The sequence below is a fragment of the Trachypithecus francoisi genome, unplaced genomic scaffold, assembly GCF_009764315.1.
Source record: "Trachypithecus francoisi isolate TF-2019V2 unplaced genomic scaffold, Tfra_2.0 Lachesis_group15, whole genome shotgun sequence".
NCBI classification, from domain to species: domain Eukaryota; kingdom Metazoa; phylum Chordata; class Mammalia; order Primates; family Cercopithecidae; genus Trachypithecus; species Trachypithecus francoisi.
In genome coordinates, this window is record NW_022681460.1 from 113,817,618 (window position 1) to 113,834,894 (window position 17,277).

Consider the following 17,277-nt stretch of genomic DNA (forward strand, 5'->3'; position numbering starts at 1 on the left):
CACACATGCACACACTTATACACGTGCGCACACTCACATGCAAGCACACACACTCAAACTCACATGCATGCATACTTACACACTTACATGCACATACGCATGCACACACACTCATACACGCAGGCTCATTCACATGCATGCACACACACGCACACACTCTCATACACGCAGGCATACACTAACGTGCATGCACTCACATTTTCGCACACATGCACACACGCACACATACTTGCGTGCACACATGCACACACATGCGCACATATGCACACACTCATATGTACACACATGCACACACACATACATGCATGCACACACACACAAGACACACTCATACACGCATGCACACAAACATGCACACATAATGCACTCACACATGCACACACTCATGCACACATGCTTACACATATGCATACACTCACACACGTATATACTCACACATGCATGCACATGCACACACACTCATACATCATGCACACACATGCTCACACATGCTCACACACATGCATACACATGCATGCACACACACACTCACATGTATGCACACTCACAAGCTCACACACATGCACACACATACATGAACACACTCAGGCATGCACATACCCCGTGCCCACACACGTATGCAGACACACATGCTCAGGCATGCGCACACACCCACACGCGCACACACACAGGCACACACCCCCACCCATTGACAGTGCTCCCTTGTGTTCCCACACCCCCACGATCACCCCCGTTACAATCTCATGGCAAAGCAAGACTTCTGGAGGAGAGGCTGTAGGGTTGGGCCTCGGCCTCCACTGCCCCTGTCGGCCCCAGAACGTGTCTGCCACCTGGGCTGAAACAGGCATTTGCTGCCGGGGCCCCGAGGCACAGCAGTGGGAGGCTGGGGCCTAGGAGGCTGGGCCCTGGCCTGAGAATGCAGCTCCCCACCCTCTGAGAATCCCAGTAGGTGATGGCCCCTCTCCAGAGCAGGGTGCGCCCCTCCTGCAATCTGAGGTTTGTATCGGATTAAAATAGGTTCCTGGAACCCATCCAGAAGCTCTGCCTGTGTGGACTTTGCAAACTCCCTCCAAGGGCTGGAGCCTGAGCCTGGGGTGGCCACCATGGAGCAGGCGGGTCCCCTGGCCCTAGGTCCAAGCGCCTCTGACAGGCCCTCTGGCTGATGCTTTTGCACCTGTGGAGGTGGGTACAAGTGCCCATCCTGTCCCGGGTGGCAGGAGAGGCTGAGGGAGAGCCCGTTACCAGGCAGTTTCTCCTCTGAGGCCCAGGTGCTTCCTTGGCCTCTGGAGCACTGGCCACGAGAATGGGCAGCATGGCGACAACCCAGGCACTGTGGGCAACCCAGGCACTGTGGGCATTTGGGGCCAGGGATCCTCTGCAGTGGGGCCACCCTGTGCACCGTGGACATTTAGCCCCTCGACCCCGGCCTCTTCCCACTAAATGTGGGTGGTATCCCCATATCCCTGACAACCACAAATGTCCCTGGTGGGAGCCACTGGTGTAGACAGGGAACTCGGGTGCGGGGCCCTTGTTGGCCCAGCAGAGGGGATGCGAGGGGCTGGGGGTGGCCCCTGTCCTCATGGTCAGCCTGGTCACAGCCCGGGCTTGGAGCTACTGCTCCCACCCCGGGGGGGAGGAAGGTGTGACCGAGCCCCACCCACTTCCTTTGCAAGGAAGATAAAGTAGCTCTGGGCGGGTCCAGGAGGGCAGCTGTGGCCACAGACCACGGTGAGGACACTGACCACCGGCAGCCATCTGTAGCTTCCAGACCCGGGTCCTGCCCGGCTGTTCCCACCCAGCCCTCTCCTCCCTGCGCAGATGCTGTGGCTGCTGTTCCTGGTCCTCCCCTGCCTGGGGGGCTCCATGCCCGAGACTCCGGGTGAGTCCCGGCCCCATCCCACACTGGACCTCAGGGACTGGGCTAGGACAGAGAGCTGACCCCCTTGTCGACAGGACCTGGAAGCTCCTGGCATTGCAGGAGGGTGGCTCCCTGACCTCCTTTGGTCGTTCCCAGCGCCCGTCCCCGAGAATGACCCGGTGGGCATCGTGGGGGGCCACAACGCCCCCCAGGGGAAGTGGCCGTGGCAGGTCAGCCTGAGGATCTACAGCTACCACTGGGCCTCCTGGGTGCACATCTGCGGGGGCTCCCTCATCCACCCCCAGTGGGTGCTGACCGCCGCCCACTGCATTTTCCGGTGAGTCCCGGGCCGGGGACCCCAGCGAGAGGAGGTGGGAGTGGGGCCGCCGCAGACCAGGCCCCCTGAGCAGCCCGGGTCCGTCCTCCCCCAGGAAGGACACCGACCCGTCCACCTACCGGATCCACGCCGGGGACGTGTATCTGTACGGCGGCCGGGGTCTGCTGAACGTCAGTCGGATCATCGTCCACCCCAACTACGTCGCCGCCCACCTCGGATTCGACCTGGCCTTGCTGCGGCTGGCCACCCGAGTGGGCGCAGCAAGCAATGTTCAGCCGGTCACCCTGCCGCCCGGGGCCCTGAACTTCTCCCCGGAGGATGAGTGCTGGCTGACCGGCTGGGGCAGGACGTCCTACTACGGTGAGAATGGCTGGGGGGCCAGGGTCGTGGAGGGGCGTGGGGAAGATCCCCAGTTTTCCCCTCCATGCCCATTCCTGGAGGCAGGTCCCTCGGGGGCTGGTTCACAAGCTCAGAAATAAATGGGACAGGGAAGGAAAGGAGGGTCCCGCAGGTCCCAGCTGTCCCCCCAGCGCGGCCTCTCAGCCCCCCGTGGCCGCCCTGATGCTCTGATATTCGTTTTACATTAAAGACGGTAAAGGGCGTTTCATAGCTCTCAGGGTCTGCCAGCGGCAGGGGCGGAATCGGTTCAAGTCCCCAGATCTGCAGCCTGCTGCCCTCACACTCTGCTCGGTGGGGGTGGGAGGAAGAATCTGCTTGTTTTTTGATGGGGGAAGTCACGCTTCTTCCTATGTTCTGGGACCTTTGGGTTGCAGGCCCCCGAGTGCCCTCCATGTCTGTGTCCCGGGGCTATGACAAGATGCGCATCCTGGGTGCTGCACACCACAGAGATGTGTTCTCCCGAGGTCCAGGTGTGGGCAGGGCCCTGCTCCCGCCCCGGTTCTAGGGGAGGGTCCCTCCTGGCCTCTCCCAGCCTCTGGTGGCCCTGGTTTCCCGGGGCTCACGACCGCATGGCTCCCATCTCTGCTTGGGTCTTTGTGTTACCTTCTCCTCTGGGCTGGGGCCGCTCCTGTTCTGCCTCTTATTAGGGCACCTGTCTTGGAATTAGGGCCCTTCCTAACCCAGCATGGCCTCATCCCACCTTAATCAATCTGCCAAGAATCTATTTCTAAATTAGACCCCATCCTGAAGCTTTGGAGGGACGTGAATGCCAGGACACCACCCAGCCTGGGTCTGTCTGCGGCATCTGAGCCCATCTATCACGGCATGGGCTGAGGTCACACTCCCACCCAGGACAGATGGGGAAACTGAGGCTCAGGCTGGCTCCAGGTAGGAGTGAGGAGAGCAGGACCAGAGCCCCAGGCCCGGGCATCAGAGGTGGTTCGGGACTGCTCCCCGTGGCCGCCTTGGCCGTGGTGGGTGTGAACGAATCCACTGTGTCAGGGACACAGCCCCCTGCTGCTTCCTGACTCCCTTCTTCCACCCCCAGCGCCACTGCACCCACCCTACCGCCTGCAGCAGGTGCACATCCCACTGGAAGACCCTGAGGCCTGTGAGAAGGGCTACAAGGAGTATCTGCACACCAGCGCCAAGGGGAAGGTCATCCCAGAAGACATGCTGTGTGCTGGCAGCCTGGGCCGCGGCCCCTGCATGGTAAGATGTCTGGGTTCTGCCTTGCCCCAGGGGGCTCCTCCTGGTCTGGGCCTCTCGAGGCCCGGACAAGGAGTCCCGTTGTGCCAAGGTCCCTGGCGAGACGTGTGACTGTCCCCTCTCCCTGCAGGGGGACTCCGGAGGGCCCCTGGTCTGCAGGAAGGGAGGCTCCTGGGTCCAGGTGGGCGTGGTCAGCTGGGGGATCGGCTGCTCCATGATCCAGCTGCCGGCCGTCTTCACAAGCGTCCAGAGCCATGTCGCCTGGATCCGCCGGGAAATCAGAAAGTGTGGGTGAGCCCCGGCTGGGCCTGAGGATCCGCGGAGGAGGCGGAAGCTTTGTCCCAACTTTCCCTGGTGGGGCTTTCTGATCCCCTCCACCCACACCTCCCGCCCACTTCTCCATGCTTCAGCCCTGCTCCCATCCCCCTCTTCCTCCCCTCTCCTTCCCTGCCAGTCCCGAGAAGAGGGTGGAGGCCCCCATGGAGCTGGGGTGCTGTGTGGCTGTGATCATCTCATTAAACAACTGTCTGAGTCAACAGGCTGGTGGTCAGAGTGGTCTTTGAGGCTGCAGAGTGGGTGGTCCAGCTCTCCCCTTTGGAATCCCTGAGTGCTGGGGGAATGGAGCAGGCCTGGCTTGGGCAGGTGGAGTTTGGGTGGGTGAGAGGCTCAGAGCCTCTCCTCCAACCTTGGGGTCATCACTCCTTAATGTGGTTTTTTGTTGTCGTTTTATGGAGTCTCGCTCTGTCGCCCAGGCTGGAGTGCAGCGCCTCTTGAGTATCTGGGATTACAGGCAACACCACACCCGGCTAATTTTTGTATTTTTAGTAGAGATGGGGTTTCACAATGTTGGCCAGGCTGGTCTCCAACACCTGACCTCAGGTGATTCACCCGCCTCGGCCTCCCAAAGTGCTAGGATTACAGGTCACCACACCCCACCCCGATTGCGTTTTACATGCCGTGTACCCCGTCACCAAGCAAGGGTGTTAGCAGGTTCACACACAATTCAGAGTCATTTTCAAGATCTCATTCATTCATGCCATTCATGTATTCATTCATTCTACCGATGTCACTAGGTGGCATGTCCTGGGCTATAGGGGAATAAACTTGTCCTACCCCGATCTCAGGACCTGGAGGTGGTGGGTGTGTGACGGGGATTTAAAAATGCAGCAGGAGGTCATGTCATAGACAGAAGAGTCCACAGAAGAACAAGAGGTGGCTTCCATGGGTGTCAGGTTTAGCCCGGAAGGGAAGCCTGAGTGGTCACCGGAGGCGTCAGGTGTGGCTTGGTTGCAAGGATAAGCCTGCAGGCTGGACAGAGGGTGGTGCCAGTCGGAAAAACCGCTTGCACCTGCGGGAGAAGCCCAGACACCCTTGCATCTCACTGCATCGTTAGAGCAGTGATAGCAAACTTGCACTGTGCACATAAAGGGAACAATAAAATTATTTTCACTGTGAGGAAAGAAATTTAATCATTTCAGACTCTGCTACTGGGCAGGGTTCATCCTTCTAAATCACCAGCCCCCAGCTCTGTCCCCGGGGAATTTGAGTAGAATGGGGCTGAGCAAGGCTGGCCTGCACACACTTGGCGAAGTCCTCCCCCAGCTCTGGACCCACACCTCTCCCCTCAACTCACCCCAAGAGAAGCATGACTGGGAAGGGCTGGGGTGGCCTGTCTCATCCAGATAATTGGAATAGATGGTAAAGTACGTGGATAAGTCATAATGAGTGACCAGTTGGAGGAGAGAGGGAGGAATGAGAAGATGGGAGAATGGATGGATGAATGGATGGGTGGGTGGGTGGGTGGGTGGGATGATGGAAGAATAGAAGAATAGATGGATGGAGGCCGGGTGTGGTGGCTCATGCCTGGAATCTCAGCACTTTGGGAGGCCAAGGTGGGCAGATCACTTGAGGTCAGGAGTTCGAGACCAGTCTGGCCAATATGGTGAAACCTCAACTCTACTAAAATTCCAAAAATTTGCCGGGCATGGTGGCACACACCTGTGGTCCCAGCTACTTGGGAGGCTGAGGGATGAGAATCGCTTGAACCCAGGAGGCGGAGGTTGCTGTGAGCCAAGATCGCACCACTGCACTCCAGCCTGAGACACAGAGTGAGACTCTGTCTCAAAAAAAAAAAAAAAAAAAAAGGACTGATGAGTGGGTGAGTGAATGAATGTGTGGATGGTGAATGGATGAGTGAGTGGGTGGATTCGTGAGTGAGTGGATGGATGGGTGGGTAGATGGGTGGATGGGTGATTGTGTGTGTGGTTGAGAGGATGGGTGAACAGATGGGTGAGTTGGTGAATGGATGGACGAGTGGACGGCTGGATGGGTGACTGGATGGATGGGTGCAAGTTTGAGTGAATGGATAGATGGGTGGATGGGTGAGTGGGTGTGTGGTTGGGAGGACGGGTGAACGGATGGGCAAGTTGGTGGATGGATGGATGAATGGATGGCTGGATGGGTGAGTGGGTGGATGAGTGCACGATTGAGTGGATAGATCGGTGGGTAGATGGGTGGAAGGGTGAGTGGGTGTGTGGTCGAGAGGATGAGTGAATGGATGGATGAGTTGGTGGATGGATGAGTGGATGGCAGGATGGGTGAATGGATGGGCGAGTTGGTGGATAGATGGATGAGTGTATGGCTGGATGGGTGAGTGGATGAACGGGTGCATGGTTGAGTGGATAGATGGGTGGATAGGTGAGTGGGTGTGTGGTTAGGAAGGTGGATGAATGGATGGGTGAGTTGGCGGATAGATGGATAAGTGGATGGCTGGACGGGTGAGTGGATGGATGAGTGCATGGTTGAGTGGATGGATGGATGGGCAGATGGGTAAGTGGATGGATCTCAATGGCTCAGTATCAAAATGATACTCAGTTTGGGTATCATTTTGGACTCAGACACACGTGACTGAGCATTATGCATTGTGCGTAATTAACTGGGACAAGCATACATATTCTGTACATGCAAGAACATTTATATTATTATTATTATTATTTCAAGACAGAATCTCGCTTTGTTGCCCAGGCTGGAATGCAGTGGTGCGATCTGGGCTTACTGCAACCTCTGTCTCCTGAGTTCAAACAATTCTTCTGACTCTGTCTCCCGAGTAGCTGGGATGACAGGTGTGTGCCACCACACCCGGCTAATTTTTTTAAAATATTTTTTGTAGAGATGGGATTTTGCTCTGTTGGCCAGGCTGGTCTTGAACTCCTGGCCTCGTGATCTGCCCACCCCGACCTCCCAAAGTGCTGGGATGACAGGCGTGAGCCGCCGCGCCCGGCCCCTCCCATTATTGTTTATAACAGCAAATTATTGGAAATTGCCTAAATGTCCATGGAGAACTGGTGAAATAAGTTTCCCTAAATCCATACAGCTGGGTACGACACGCCATTAAGCACGACATCTCTCCTGCAGGTTGGCAGCAGGGAGGGAAGTGTTCACAGCACCGTCACTGCACAGCTGTCTCTCATGAACACACGTGCGTACGCCAGGGAAGTGACGGCGGGCGGCGAGAGCGGGGACTGCAGGGTATAGAATTATGCAGAATTTCTACTTCAAAAATGTATTTTGGCCTAGGTCTTTTACCTTAAAAACGATTTCACATTAGAAGAAGATAATGTTTTCCGGTTTTTCAAGTCATACCAATGCGGGTTTTAAGCTCATCACAAACTCAATGGCTCCATTAAAACGCCTTTGGGAAATGGTCTCCCAACCCAGGAAGTGCAGCTCAGTGGCCTCGTCACAAAGGGGTGCCCAGCATGAGCAGCAGGCACCTGGCGTGCAGGGTGCCAGGGGAAGCCCAGCAGACGCCCGGGACGAGGAGCAGACTCCAACCTGTGCCCAGGAAACGTCTTCCCAGGACCCCGGGAAGCAGGCGGGCAGGACGTTGCAGGTCTGTGAGAGCTGACTCCACACCAGGGAAGCCAGACTGATGGACACCAGGGTTCCATTTCTACACAAAGGCTGAGTGACCTTGGGACATGGAAGAATCATGGTCATGAGCCCTTCATCTCCCAGGTCCCAGCGACCTCGGGCTCTGCACACTCTGTTCTGAGGCCCCTGGGTCCCTGAGCTGGGACCCTCTGCCTGCTCTTTTCTCCAGCCCAACCCTTTTGCAACACTGGCCTGAAGCAGCCACATCCTTCGCCAAATGGTGTCCCTGGGCTCAGGCGCCCTGGCCGCAGGCCTGGACTTGACCCTATCATTGGCCAGGGCCTCTGACCCCAGTCTTAACGGTTGCATGGCCCCCAGTCCTTCCTCTGATCCTATCACCAAACGCTCTCATGGTGGTCTGGTCCCGACCCTATCAGGACAAACAGGTATCCTGTTCCCAGGCGCCGTTGCCCAACAGCCGCAGCCAGGACCGTCTCTGAGGGATGGACCCGCACCTCCGTGGTCAGCACAGAAAGCAGGACGCAGGGTGTTTCAGAGCTGGCCCTCGTCCCGCCCGTGTCCCTCACTGTGCCATGGTGGCCTTACCAGGAGTGAGCCCCAGGCTGAGGTGGGGGCGTGAGGACGTGCAGCCTTGCCATCTCCATTCTCCTTCTCACTTGAGGGCCGCTGCCCGCTGACCCTGGCGGAAGAGGCTGGGACATCTTGTTCTCCCTCCAGGTCTCTCGCGGGCTGTTTCTCCAGGTGCCTCCTGGCTCTTCCCAGGCCTGGGAAGCAAAGTGTCCTCTGATTGGCTGTGGGGCTCGGCCCTGCCTGGGCTGTCCCAAAGCCTCCCGGGTTCAGATTCCCAGTCCTAAATCCCGGCAGCTCCTGGCCACTCCACCCACCCACACTCCGCCACACCCAGAGTCGGCTGCCCCATGGCTATCCCATGCCCCGCTCCAGGCCCTCTGGCTCCCTCTGTCCACTCCAGTGCCATCTGCCCAGGCCCCCTGGCCAGGCAGGGCTGAGGACAGAGAGGACAGCCTGGCTTGGGACCCCCAAAGCAGAGCTCAGGGCCTGCACCCCACTCCCTGGCTGGAGGCGGCTCCAGGCCTGGGAGTGCTGTCTCCCCAGCCACCTTCCTTGTGGTTCCCAAGGCACAGCCAGCCCCAAGGACTCAGTCACTGTCACCACTGGCATCACCAGCCACCCAGAGGCCACTCAGAGCTGTGAGCTCAGCGGGCAGGGGCCTGAGTTGGGGTTGGAAGTGCTTTCCTGAGTCACCAAGGAGAGGCTTGTTCCTGGTGGATGAGGAAGGGGACTGAGGTTGGGGCTGGTGGTGAGCTGGGGGCTCCAGCCAGGAGGAGGAGACTCTGCTATCTCTGGCTGAGCTGCTTGTCCTACCCAGAGTTGGGGCGAATTCCATTATGGTGCCCTGGGTGGAGTCTGGGGAGGGGCCCCTCCAGTCCCCTGCAGTGATATCCACACCGCACCTGCCAGGTTGTCCCAGTGGGCCAGGGGCACAGGTATCTCTGTGAGGAAGAGAACCGTCTGCCCCGGCCACCAGTGGAGGAGACCTGGGCCCCGGGTTGGGCTCCTGCGTGGACCTGGGATGACAGAGCCTGGGGTTGGCCATGGGGCCCCGGGTGGTGGGTTCCATGGCCAGCACTCGGCTCCCCTGGGCCCCGTTTCCACCCGTGCAGTGATGATTAGGCCTCAGGTTGTGGGCACAGGCCTTGGTGAAGTCCCACTGCTTTCGGTCTCTGTGCACTGATCTGCCTGTGGGCAGGGGTTCTGGAAGCAGGGAGCCCACCGTGCAGCCCCGGGGCAGGGACTCTGCCCACGTTGTCAACATTGTCACCACCTGCCCTGGGCATCGAGGAATCTTGGCCACCTGACTCTGAGCATCGCCAGGGGTGGCTCAAGGTGGGGACGCCATTTGACCTGCCTCGCCCGCAGTGGGGGAAGCTGTTGGTGCTTCTGCAGTCGCAGCTGAGACACGCTTCTCCCCCCTAACCCTGCTGGCTCCACTCTGGCTGGCGATGCCAGTGGGAACAGCGACCCAGTGGCTGAACGAGAGGCCACTCCCCCGCCGCCCCTCCTCTGAGGAGAGGACTGACCAGGCAGCTGGCCACTTCCTGCGGTTGAGGATAAAGGGGCTCCGAGGGGCTCGGGGAGAGAGCTGCCGAGTGCCCGCCGGGGAGAGAGCTGCCGAGTGCCCGCCGGGGAGGGAGCTGCTGAGTGCCTGCACAGTAAGGGCACCATCCTCTCCCTGATGCCTGCAGGCAGCTCCTGGCCCCCACCCCTGACCCCGGGTCTGAGTCCCCAGCCCCTACACCCCACACCCTCTCCCCTGACCCCGGGTCTGAGCTCCCAGCCCACACCCCACGCCCTCTCCCCTCAGATGCTGCTGCTGCTGCTGCTGTTTCTGGCCATCTCCTCCCTGGGGAGCTGCAGCACAGGGAGCCCAGGTGAGTCTCGACCCCACACAGGCCTCCCTTCCCAGGGGCTCTGCCACCCCTGTCCCCAGGATCCAGGGCACAAGTGCACAGACCGGCTTCTCCCGAGGGCAGGCTCAGGGTGAGGCTTAGGTGGCAGAGGCCGGGTTCCCTGACCTCCTCCCGGTGCTCCCAGTGCCCGTTCCCGAGAATGACCTGGTGGGCATCGTGGGGGGCCGCAACGCCCCCCAGGGGAAGTGGCCGTGGCAGGTCAGCCTGAGGATCTACAGCTACCACTGGGCCTCCTGGGTGCACATCTGCGGGGGCTCCCTCATCCACCCCCAGTGGGTGCTGACCGCCGCCCACTGCATTTTCGGTGAGTCCCGGGCCGGGGACCCCAGCGAGAGGAGGTGGGAGTGGGGCCGCCGCAGACCAGGCCCCCTGAGCAGCCCGGGTCCGTCCTCCCCCAGGAAGGACACCGACCCGTCCACCTACGGATCCATGCCGGGGACGTGTATCTGTACGGCGGCCGGGGTCTGCTGAACGTCAGCCGGATCATCGTCCACCCCAACTACGTCACCGCGGGGCTGGGTGCGGACGTGGCCCTGCTTCAGCTGGCGAACCCCGTAATCTGTGCCGCTGACGTCAGGACGGTCAAGCTCTCCCCGGTCTCGCTGGAGCTCACCCCGAAGGACAAGGCTGGGGCGCGATCAGGATGTTGGGTGCGTGTTGTATGGGGGCTGGGGAAGGACTCAGGCTGTGGGCCCAAAACGCCTCATTCCAGGGCTCCGGGGGTGAGTTCCAGGAAGGGAAGAGATGGAGCCGCTCACGGCTGTGCTAGCACCTCCAGCTGCTTTACCTACGGCTCTGTGCTGCCCGGGCCTGGAGACTTGGGGGTCCCGTGACTGCCAATGGCCAGTCCAAGCCCCAGACTCAATATTCAGAGGGGAAAATACTTCCCTTTTTTTCTACTTAAGAAAGGCTTTTACTCTTTTTTTTGGGCGGGGGGGGGGCGGCGTGGTGGCTCATGCCTGTAATTCCAGCACTCGGAGGCAGAAGCAGGAGGATTGCTTAAGCCCAGGAGTTTGAAGCCAGCCTGGCCAACATAGCAAGATCCCATCTCTAAAAAGGAAAAAAAAAAAAAAAAAAAAAAAAAAAAAAAAAGAAGAAACCCACCACAAACGGAAAACACCTCAAAACCAAAAGGCATTTTTTGGAGGGGGGAAAAAAAAAAAAAACAGAAAAACTCATCCCTCCACTTTCTGGTCCGTCCAACTGTGAGCCCTGGGAGTTTGGAGGGAGACATGAGCCCTCACACCTCCTGGGGTCCCACACGCCATGCTCAGGCCAGGAGCCTGAGACCCAGGGACGAGGGGCCTTTCGCAGCAGGGAAGCCACCTTCCCTCCCACCCAGGGGAGGCACTGGGGCTGCTGGGTGGATGGCAGGGGCATCTCCGCTGTGCCAGCCTGGGTCACCTCTCCCCCTAGAGTCGCTGCCACCGCACTACCGCCTGCAGCAGGTGAGCGTGCAGGTGTTGGAGAACGCCGTCTGCGAGCAGCGGTACCGCAATGCCTCCAGGCACACTGGTGACCGGCAGCTCATCCTGGATGACATGCTGTGTGCCGGCAGCGAGGGCCGTGACTCCTGCTACGTGAGTGCCCCCGGCCCGCCCTGCCTACCCGCCCTGCTCCCACCGCAGAGCTCAGCGGTGACCCCTTTCCTTTTCTTCCTCAGGGTGACTCCGGCGGCCCTCTGGTCTGCAGGGTGCGGAGGTCCTGGTGCCTGGTGGGGGTGGTCAGCTGGGGCTACGGCTGTGCCCTGCGGGACTTTCCCGGCGTCTACGCCCGCGTCCAGACCTACGTGCCCTGGATCCTGCAGCAAGTCAGGGAATTGCCCTGAGCAGGCCGGGCTGGGCTCCCATCTGGGTCGGCTGAGGAGGGACCAGGAACTTCCTTCTCCCAGCGATCTCCACTTCGGCCTCCGCTGCAGGCCACCAGCTTGAGGCCGGCTTCTCTGGCTCCTCAGCACCCACGACCTCCCTGATGCTGGGGTGGGGAAGGTGCCGGGGAAGGGAGGGCAGGGCCTCCCTGCATCTCTGTCTGATTAAAGAGCTGAGAAAGGGCAGAGTGTGTGTCGTCTCTGTGGGGTGGATTTGCGTTCCGAGCTGCAGCAGGCACGGTTTGCTCAGCCATCTCCTGTTGGAGGCCTCCATGTTTTGGCTATGGTGACAGAGATGCTGAGAACATTCATGGTCTGGGTTCTGTGTGGACGTGCGTCTCCCGTCCTCTGGGGGAGATACTCATGGGTGCTGCTTCAATGCCAGCTTCCAGATAAGGAAACCAAGGCAAGAAACTCACCGGAGGTGGAGGCGCGGTGGGTGGGGGCTTGGGGGACCCAGGCCCGCACACTGCACGCCCCTCTTGTGCCGGGGTCTCCGTGTCCCTGGGCCCTGGCCTCCCAGGGCAGTGGTTAGGTTTAGACTCCTGCCCCAACTCCCTCCTGTACCAGGCGTCGGGTTCCAGAGCTCAGACACTGCCATGCAGGGCAAGACAGGAGTGGACGGCGGCAAGAGACCGAACCTCCACATGGTGTGGCTTCCTGGGCCACTTCCTCTAAGGGCCACACCAGTGTGGGCAGGGAGAGCAGTGCTCGGAGGGGCAGGTGACGCCCAGAGTGGCTCTGTCCCTCCTCCCGCCCTGTTCATTCTGCAGCTGGACCGGGCAGACTCAGCGTCCAGACCCCAGGCTACAGGTCAATGTGTGGTTCCAGCATCAGCTCTCCCGGGTCCCCCAAACCAGGGGCTTCCTGCTCTGCCCCTGCGTTTCCAGGACCTCCGCAGGGCAGAGAAGAGGTGGAAGGCCAAAAGGGAGGGTCTAGTGGGGTGGGGGGGCTCCCAGCTCCTCCGCAGAAGTTTCTGCAGGTGAGCGGCTGAGGGACTGGTCTTCACCCTCCCACCTGCCCTTGCCTGCTCTGCCTGTCCCTCCCGGGGGTGAGGGTGGGGTGGACCCCCACAGGGCAAGGGCTTCAGGGCAAACCCAGGCTCTGAGCCTTCGTGCAGAAACCACATCCGGGTTTACACTTTCTCCCACGTCCCTGGTCTTTCCGGAGTGGGGCAGAGCAGAGCAGAGCAGGCAGGGGCACCCCGGCCGGGGGAGTCACCGCACTCCAAGGCAGTGGGGAAAGGCTCCCGGGCTGTGAACGGGTGGGGCACTGCTCTTTCTTTCCCAGGGATGTGGCTGCCACTTACGCTCCTCACACTTCCCTTCCTGGGAGGAAGCGGGGAGCCCCAGGCCAGGTTGCGGTTGCTCTAAGTCCAGGGTGAGACCTGCCGGACACAGCCCGGGGCCTCAGGGGATGTGGCCACTGCCTGCGTCCCAGGGCGCCCTCAGCTGGGATCCGGGGTCCAGGGTCCAGCTGTACCCGCCACTTTCCGGGGGGCTCCTGGGCCTCCCACACTGCCCTGGCTCCCTGGGCTTTCTAAGACAAGCGGGGGGCAGTGATCAGTGCCATTCCCAAGTCCTCCGAGCCACGTCCCTGCCCAGCCAGACCCCGCTGGACCCTGCTCTGCCCTCCAAGCGTTCAGAGTCCCTCCCTTGCAGCCCCTTATCTGTGCGACTCACAGGACACCAAGACCCAGACGAGAAGCCGAGGACTCACACCCTCAGTGCGGCCGCGGCAGGCTTCCGTGTTTGAGGGAGAAATCGCCTCCCTCTGCCGCGAGGAGACCGAAATTAATTGCTCCTCCTCCAAACCCGGAGCCACCAGCGCCCCGACTCACCGACCAGGGCTGCTGAGGAGGCCCCGCTCCACAGTGCCTTGGGAACCAGGACCCTGCAGCTCCCGCAGCTGCCCCAGACCACACCTGGACCCTTCCTCCCATGTGACACCCACGACCAGAAACACTGACGGCCACACCTGCTTTTCATCATGCACTTTAATGAGAGTCAGCACTCGGGAGGATTGGTGTCCACCACCTGCTACCTGGGCGGGGGAGGGCTGGAGGGGCAGGGGGGCCTGGGGGTGGGCTCAGGGTGGGGGAGGAGGCTCAGGATGGGGGAGGGGCTTAGGATGGGGGAGGGGCTCAGGATAGGGAGGGGACAGGGGGCTTAGGATGGGGGAGGGGCTCAGGATTGGGGGCTCAAGAAAGGGGAGGGGCTCAGGGTGGGTGAGGGGGCTCAGGATGGGGGAAGGTGTGGGGGGCAGTCGCCACCCGGGTCGGAAGCAGTGGTGTTTTGGACAGGAGGGGCTGGCCCTCCGCTGATCCCGGTAACCCAGGCCTGGCTCAGGGCTTCTCGGGGACGTAGCGCTGGATCCAGTCCAAGTAGTAGGTGACGCGGGTGTAGATGCGGGCCGGTTGGGCTGGGCACAGCCCTCACTCCAGCTGACCACGCCCGCCTGCAGCCAGGTGCCATTCACCTGGCAGACCAGGGGCCCTCCGGAGTCACCCTGCGAAGGGCAGGGGTCAGCGCTTGCCGGCCAGGCTTCGGGGATCGGGGTGGGGGAGTCAGCGCTTGCCAGCCAGGCTCCGGGGATCGGGGTGGGGGACACCAGGACCCACCTGGCAGGAGTCGTGCTTTGCGCTCCCCGCACACAGCATGTCGTCGCGGACGATTTGAAAGCTGTCTCCCGTGTGGAGGCCGGTGTGATATTCCGCATCGCAAAGTTGGTTTTCCACTATGGGGACTTCCACCTCCTTCAGCGGGTACGGCGGCGGCAGTTGCACTGTGGGCGGAGGGGGAGGTGGAGCCGGGCCTGGGGCTGGATGGGTGCTGCTGCATGGACTTGGCGGCCGAGTCATGGGCCGGGGAGACAGCGCCATGTGGCCAGCACTGTCCTGTGCCTGCGGCCCCGGAGGAAGGGTGGCGAGTGCAGGCCGGGCCCCTCCCCTGAGGCTGATCCTGGGTCCCGGCCCCATTTAAGCCCCATCTGGGGAAGGGAGGGGAGGGCCCTGGAGGTTGCCAGGCTGGGCTCCATGGCACAGGAGTGCAGGGCCTGGGCCCCTGTCCCCCCCGGGCTCAGCTGACTTTGGTCTGGGCTGGGCCCACGGTCCACAGTCAGACCCACAGTTGAGGGGAACACAGGGCCCCGGGCTCAGCTTCTCCTCTGTGTGGGGTGGAAGAGCAGGACTGTGGCTCTGGCCCCCTCTGAGTGGCCCCGAGGTCACAGCCCAGGGCCGCTGCTCAGTGGAAGAGCAGGACTGTGGCTCTGGCCCCCTCTGAGTGGCCCCGACGTCACAGCCCAGGGCCACTGCTCAGTGGAAGAGCAGGACTGTGGCTCTGGCCCCTTCTGAGTGGCCCCGACGTCACAGCCCAGGGCCACTGCTCAGTGGAAGAGCAGGACTGTGGCTCTGGCCCCTTCTGAGTGGCCCCGAGGTCACAGCCCAGGGCCGCTGCTCAGTGGAAGAGCAGGACTGTGGCTCTGGCCCCCTCTGAGTGGCCCCGACGTCACAGCCCAGGGCCGCCGCTCAGGCTGTGGCCCAAAGCTTTGCTCTGAATTATGGATAAAATGGGGACAAGACCTACTAGAAGTGAAAATGTGCCTCATGGAGGGTCAGAGTGAGCTTCGTCCAGCCCCCCACAGCACCTGCCACGACCTGGAGTCCCAAGCCCCTGAGCTGACCGTGGCACAGGGATGGAGGGCAGGCGGGTCTCATCCCAGCACCCGTCTCTCTCCTTCCAGCAAGACCCCCTTGTGATTTCTTTCTCCACGTAGCAAGTCCATGACGTATGAACTTTTGATGCACCCTTTCAGGCTAGGGGAAACCGAGGCACGGAGGTGCTAAGGGACTTGCCTAAGCCCTGGGGTTGGGGGGCGCCCAGGCCTGTTGGACTCACCGTCTCTGCTCAGGGCACCTGCTGCCTCTCGCCACCGCCCGCTCCATTCATCCTGGCCTCCAGCATCCCCCTCCCTGAGCCGCCCCGAGGGACCCCATCACCCCAGAGGCTGGCCCATGACTGTGACCTGGTGCCCACCTGGCCCAGCCTCCCGCTGTCCCCGGACCCACCATCATTGTCCACGTCGCCCCAGCCGGTGACCCAGCACGGCGTCCCCGGGGGGAAGGTCTCCGAGGCAGGGGGCAGGGTGACTGTGTGGACGTGGCTGGAGACGTTCACGGGCTCCTCCAGCTCCAGCAGGGCAATGTCCGCCCCAGTCTGGACGGTGTAGAAATGCGGGTGCACGATGATCCTGCTGACCGGCAGCAGCTGGTCCTGGTAGTAGAGGTGCTGCTCCCGCAGCTGCACCCTGAGGTCGGCTAGATCCTTGACGTCCCTGGCCAGCGGAGGCTCCCACTCAGGGCCCTGGGCAGCCTCCAGGAGCACCCGGGAGCCAGGGCACACATCCGGCCCTCGCCCACCCCACCAGGCCCTGGGAGACTCACGGTCCCACGCAGTGCGCCGCGGTCAGCACCCACTGGGGGTGGATGAGGGAGCCCCCACAGAAGTGCATCCAGTACTGGCCGTGGAATCTCAGGCTCACCTGCCAGGGCCACTTGCTCCCGGGGGCCTCCTGCCCCCCGACGATGCCCGCTCGCTGCAGGGCCTGGCCCGGGGCTGGGGCAGGAGCCCGTTCAGGACCAGGAAGCAGCCCCCTACCTGGGCCCAGCCCTTCCCTGTGTGGGGACCAGCCCGGCCTCCCCAGAACCCACCCAGGCCCTGGCCTGTGGAATGTGGTGAGGGGCAGGGTGGACCCCGGCTGGGACTCACCAGGGGCCGTGTGGGCCGGGCTCACCAGGACAGGCAGTGCCAGCAGCAGCAGGTTCAGCATCTGGGGAGCAAGGAGGGGCATCGTGGGCCTGGCTGGAGCTCGCGGGACAGGGCTGGGGGCTGCAGATTGTGGGGTGAAGAATGGAGCTGGGACGGGGGGCCTGGGTCTTGGTGCTCTGAGTCTGAGGCTGGGCCACTCTGCTCCGGGTGACGCTGATGTCAGGTCTCTGAGAGTGGGGACTTACCCTGGCCGCTCCCTGTTCCTTCTACCCAGCAGGCTTTCCCCTCCCCTTTTATCCTTCCAGATCAGGACGGGGTGGAGGAGGGGTGCTGCGCCCTCCCATCCAGATACGGAGGAAGTGGATGACTCAGACCCAGGGCCCCCATGTAACACGTGCCCCCGCCACCCTCATGCCCTCTGTGTGTGGGGCTGCCAGGCAGGCCCCGCGGAGGGCTGA

General features: G+C 61.5%; 4 protein-coding genes across 9 annotated transcripts; 2 read left to right on the top strand and 2 right to left on the bottom strand.

The window, feature by feature from the left end:
- The first annotated feature begins 1,722 nt into the window (after window positions 1-1,722).
- LOC117097866 (putative serine protease 29) lies at window positions 1,723-4,419 on the top strand. Its single transcript, XM_033236302.1, has 5 exons — window positions 1,723-1,879; window positions 2,015-2,195; window positions 2,290-2,555; window positions 3,643-3,806; window positions 3,934-4,419. The coding sequence occupies exons 1-5, from the start codon at window positions 1,819-1,821 to the stop codon at window positions 4,096-4,098; spliced, it is 837 nt and encodes a 278-aa protein (XP_033092193.1). The 5' UTR covers window positions 1,723-1,818; the 3' UTR covers window positions 4,099-4,419.
- Window positions 4,420-4,829: 410 nt separating this feature from the next.
- LOC117097867 lies at window positions 4,830-10,724 on the bottom strand. Of its 6 annotated transcripts, none has more exons than XM_033236305.1 (4): window positions 9,081-9,978; window positions 8,283-8,461; window positions 5,437-5,536; window positions 4,830-5,111 (listed from the first exon to the last, which is right to left on the bottom strand). In XM_033236305.1, the coding sequence occupies exons 1-4, from the start codon at window positions 9,529-9,531 to the stop codon at window positions 5,038-5,040; spliced, it is 804 nt and encodes a 267-aa protein (XP_033092196.1). In that variant the 5' UTR covers window positions 9,532-9,978; the 3' UTR covers window positions 4,830-5,037. The 6 variants fall into 6 exon arrangements, 3 of the variants coding, with proteins under 3 accessions (XP_033092196.1, XP_033092194.1, XP_033092195.1); XM_033236303.1 differs by having other exon boundaries at window positions 4,830-5,151; XR_004443084.1 differs by lacking the exons at window positions 4,830-5,111; window positions 5,437-5,536; window positions 9,081-9,978 and adding exons at window positions 7,005-7,775; window positions 10,598-10,724.
- On the top strand, window positions 10,710-12,043 carry LOC117097869 (putative serine protease 29). The gene is made up of 3 exons (XM_033236307.1): window positions 10,710-10,836; window positions 11,603-11,766; window positions 11,850-12,043. The coding sequence occupies exons 1-3, from the start codon at window positions 10,830-10,832 to the stop codon at window positions 12,012-12,014; spliced, it is 336 nt and encodes a 111-aa protein (XP_033092198.1). The 5' UTR covers window positions 10,710-10,829; the 3' UTR covers window positions 12,015-12,043.
- A 2,214-nt stretch (window positions 12,044-14,257) lies between these two features.
- On the bottom strand, window positions 14,258-17,044 carry LOC117097868 (tryptase delta-like). Its single transcript, XM_033236306.1, is given in 6 exon segments — window positions 14,258-14,462; window positions 14,465-14,561; window positions 14,674-14,837; window positions 16,120-16,385; window positions 16,495-16,666; window positions 16,820-17,044. Coding segments are annotated over 6 exon segments (846 nt in total). The 5' UTR covers window positions 16,902-17,044; the 3' UTR covers window positions 14,258-14,397.
- Between the last annotated feature and the right edge of the window lie 233 nt (window positions 17,045-17,277).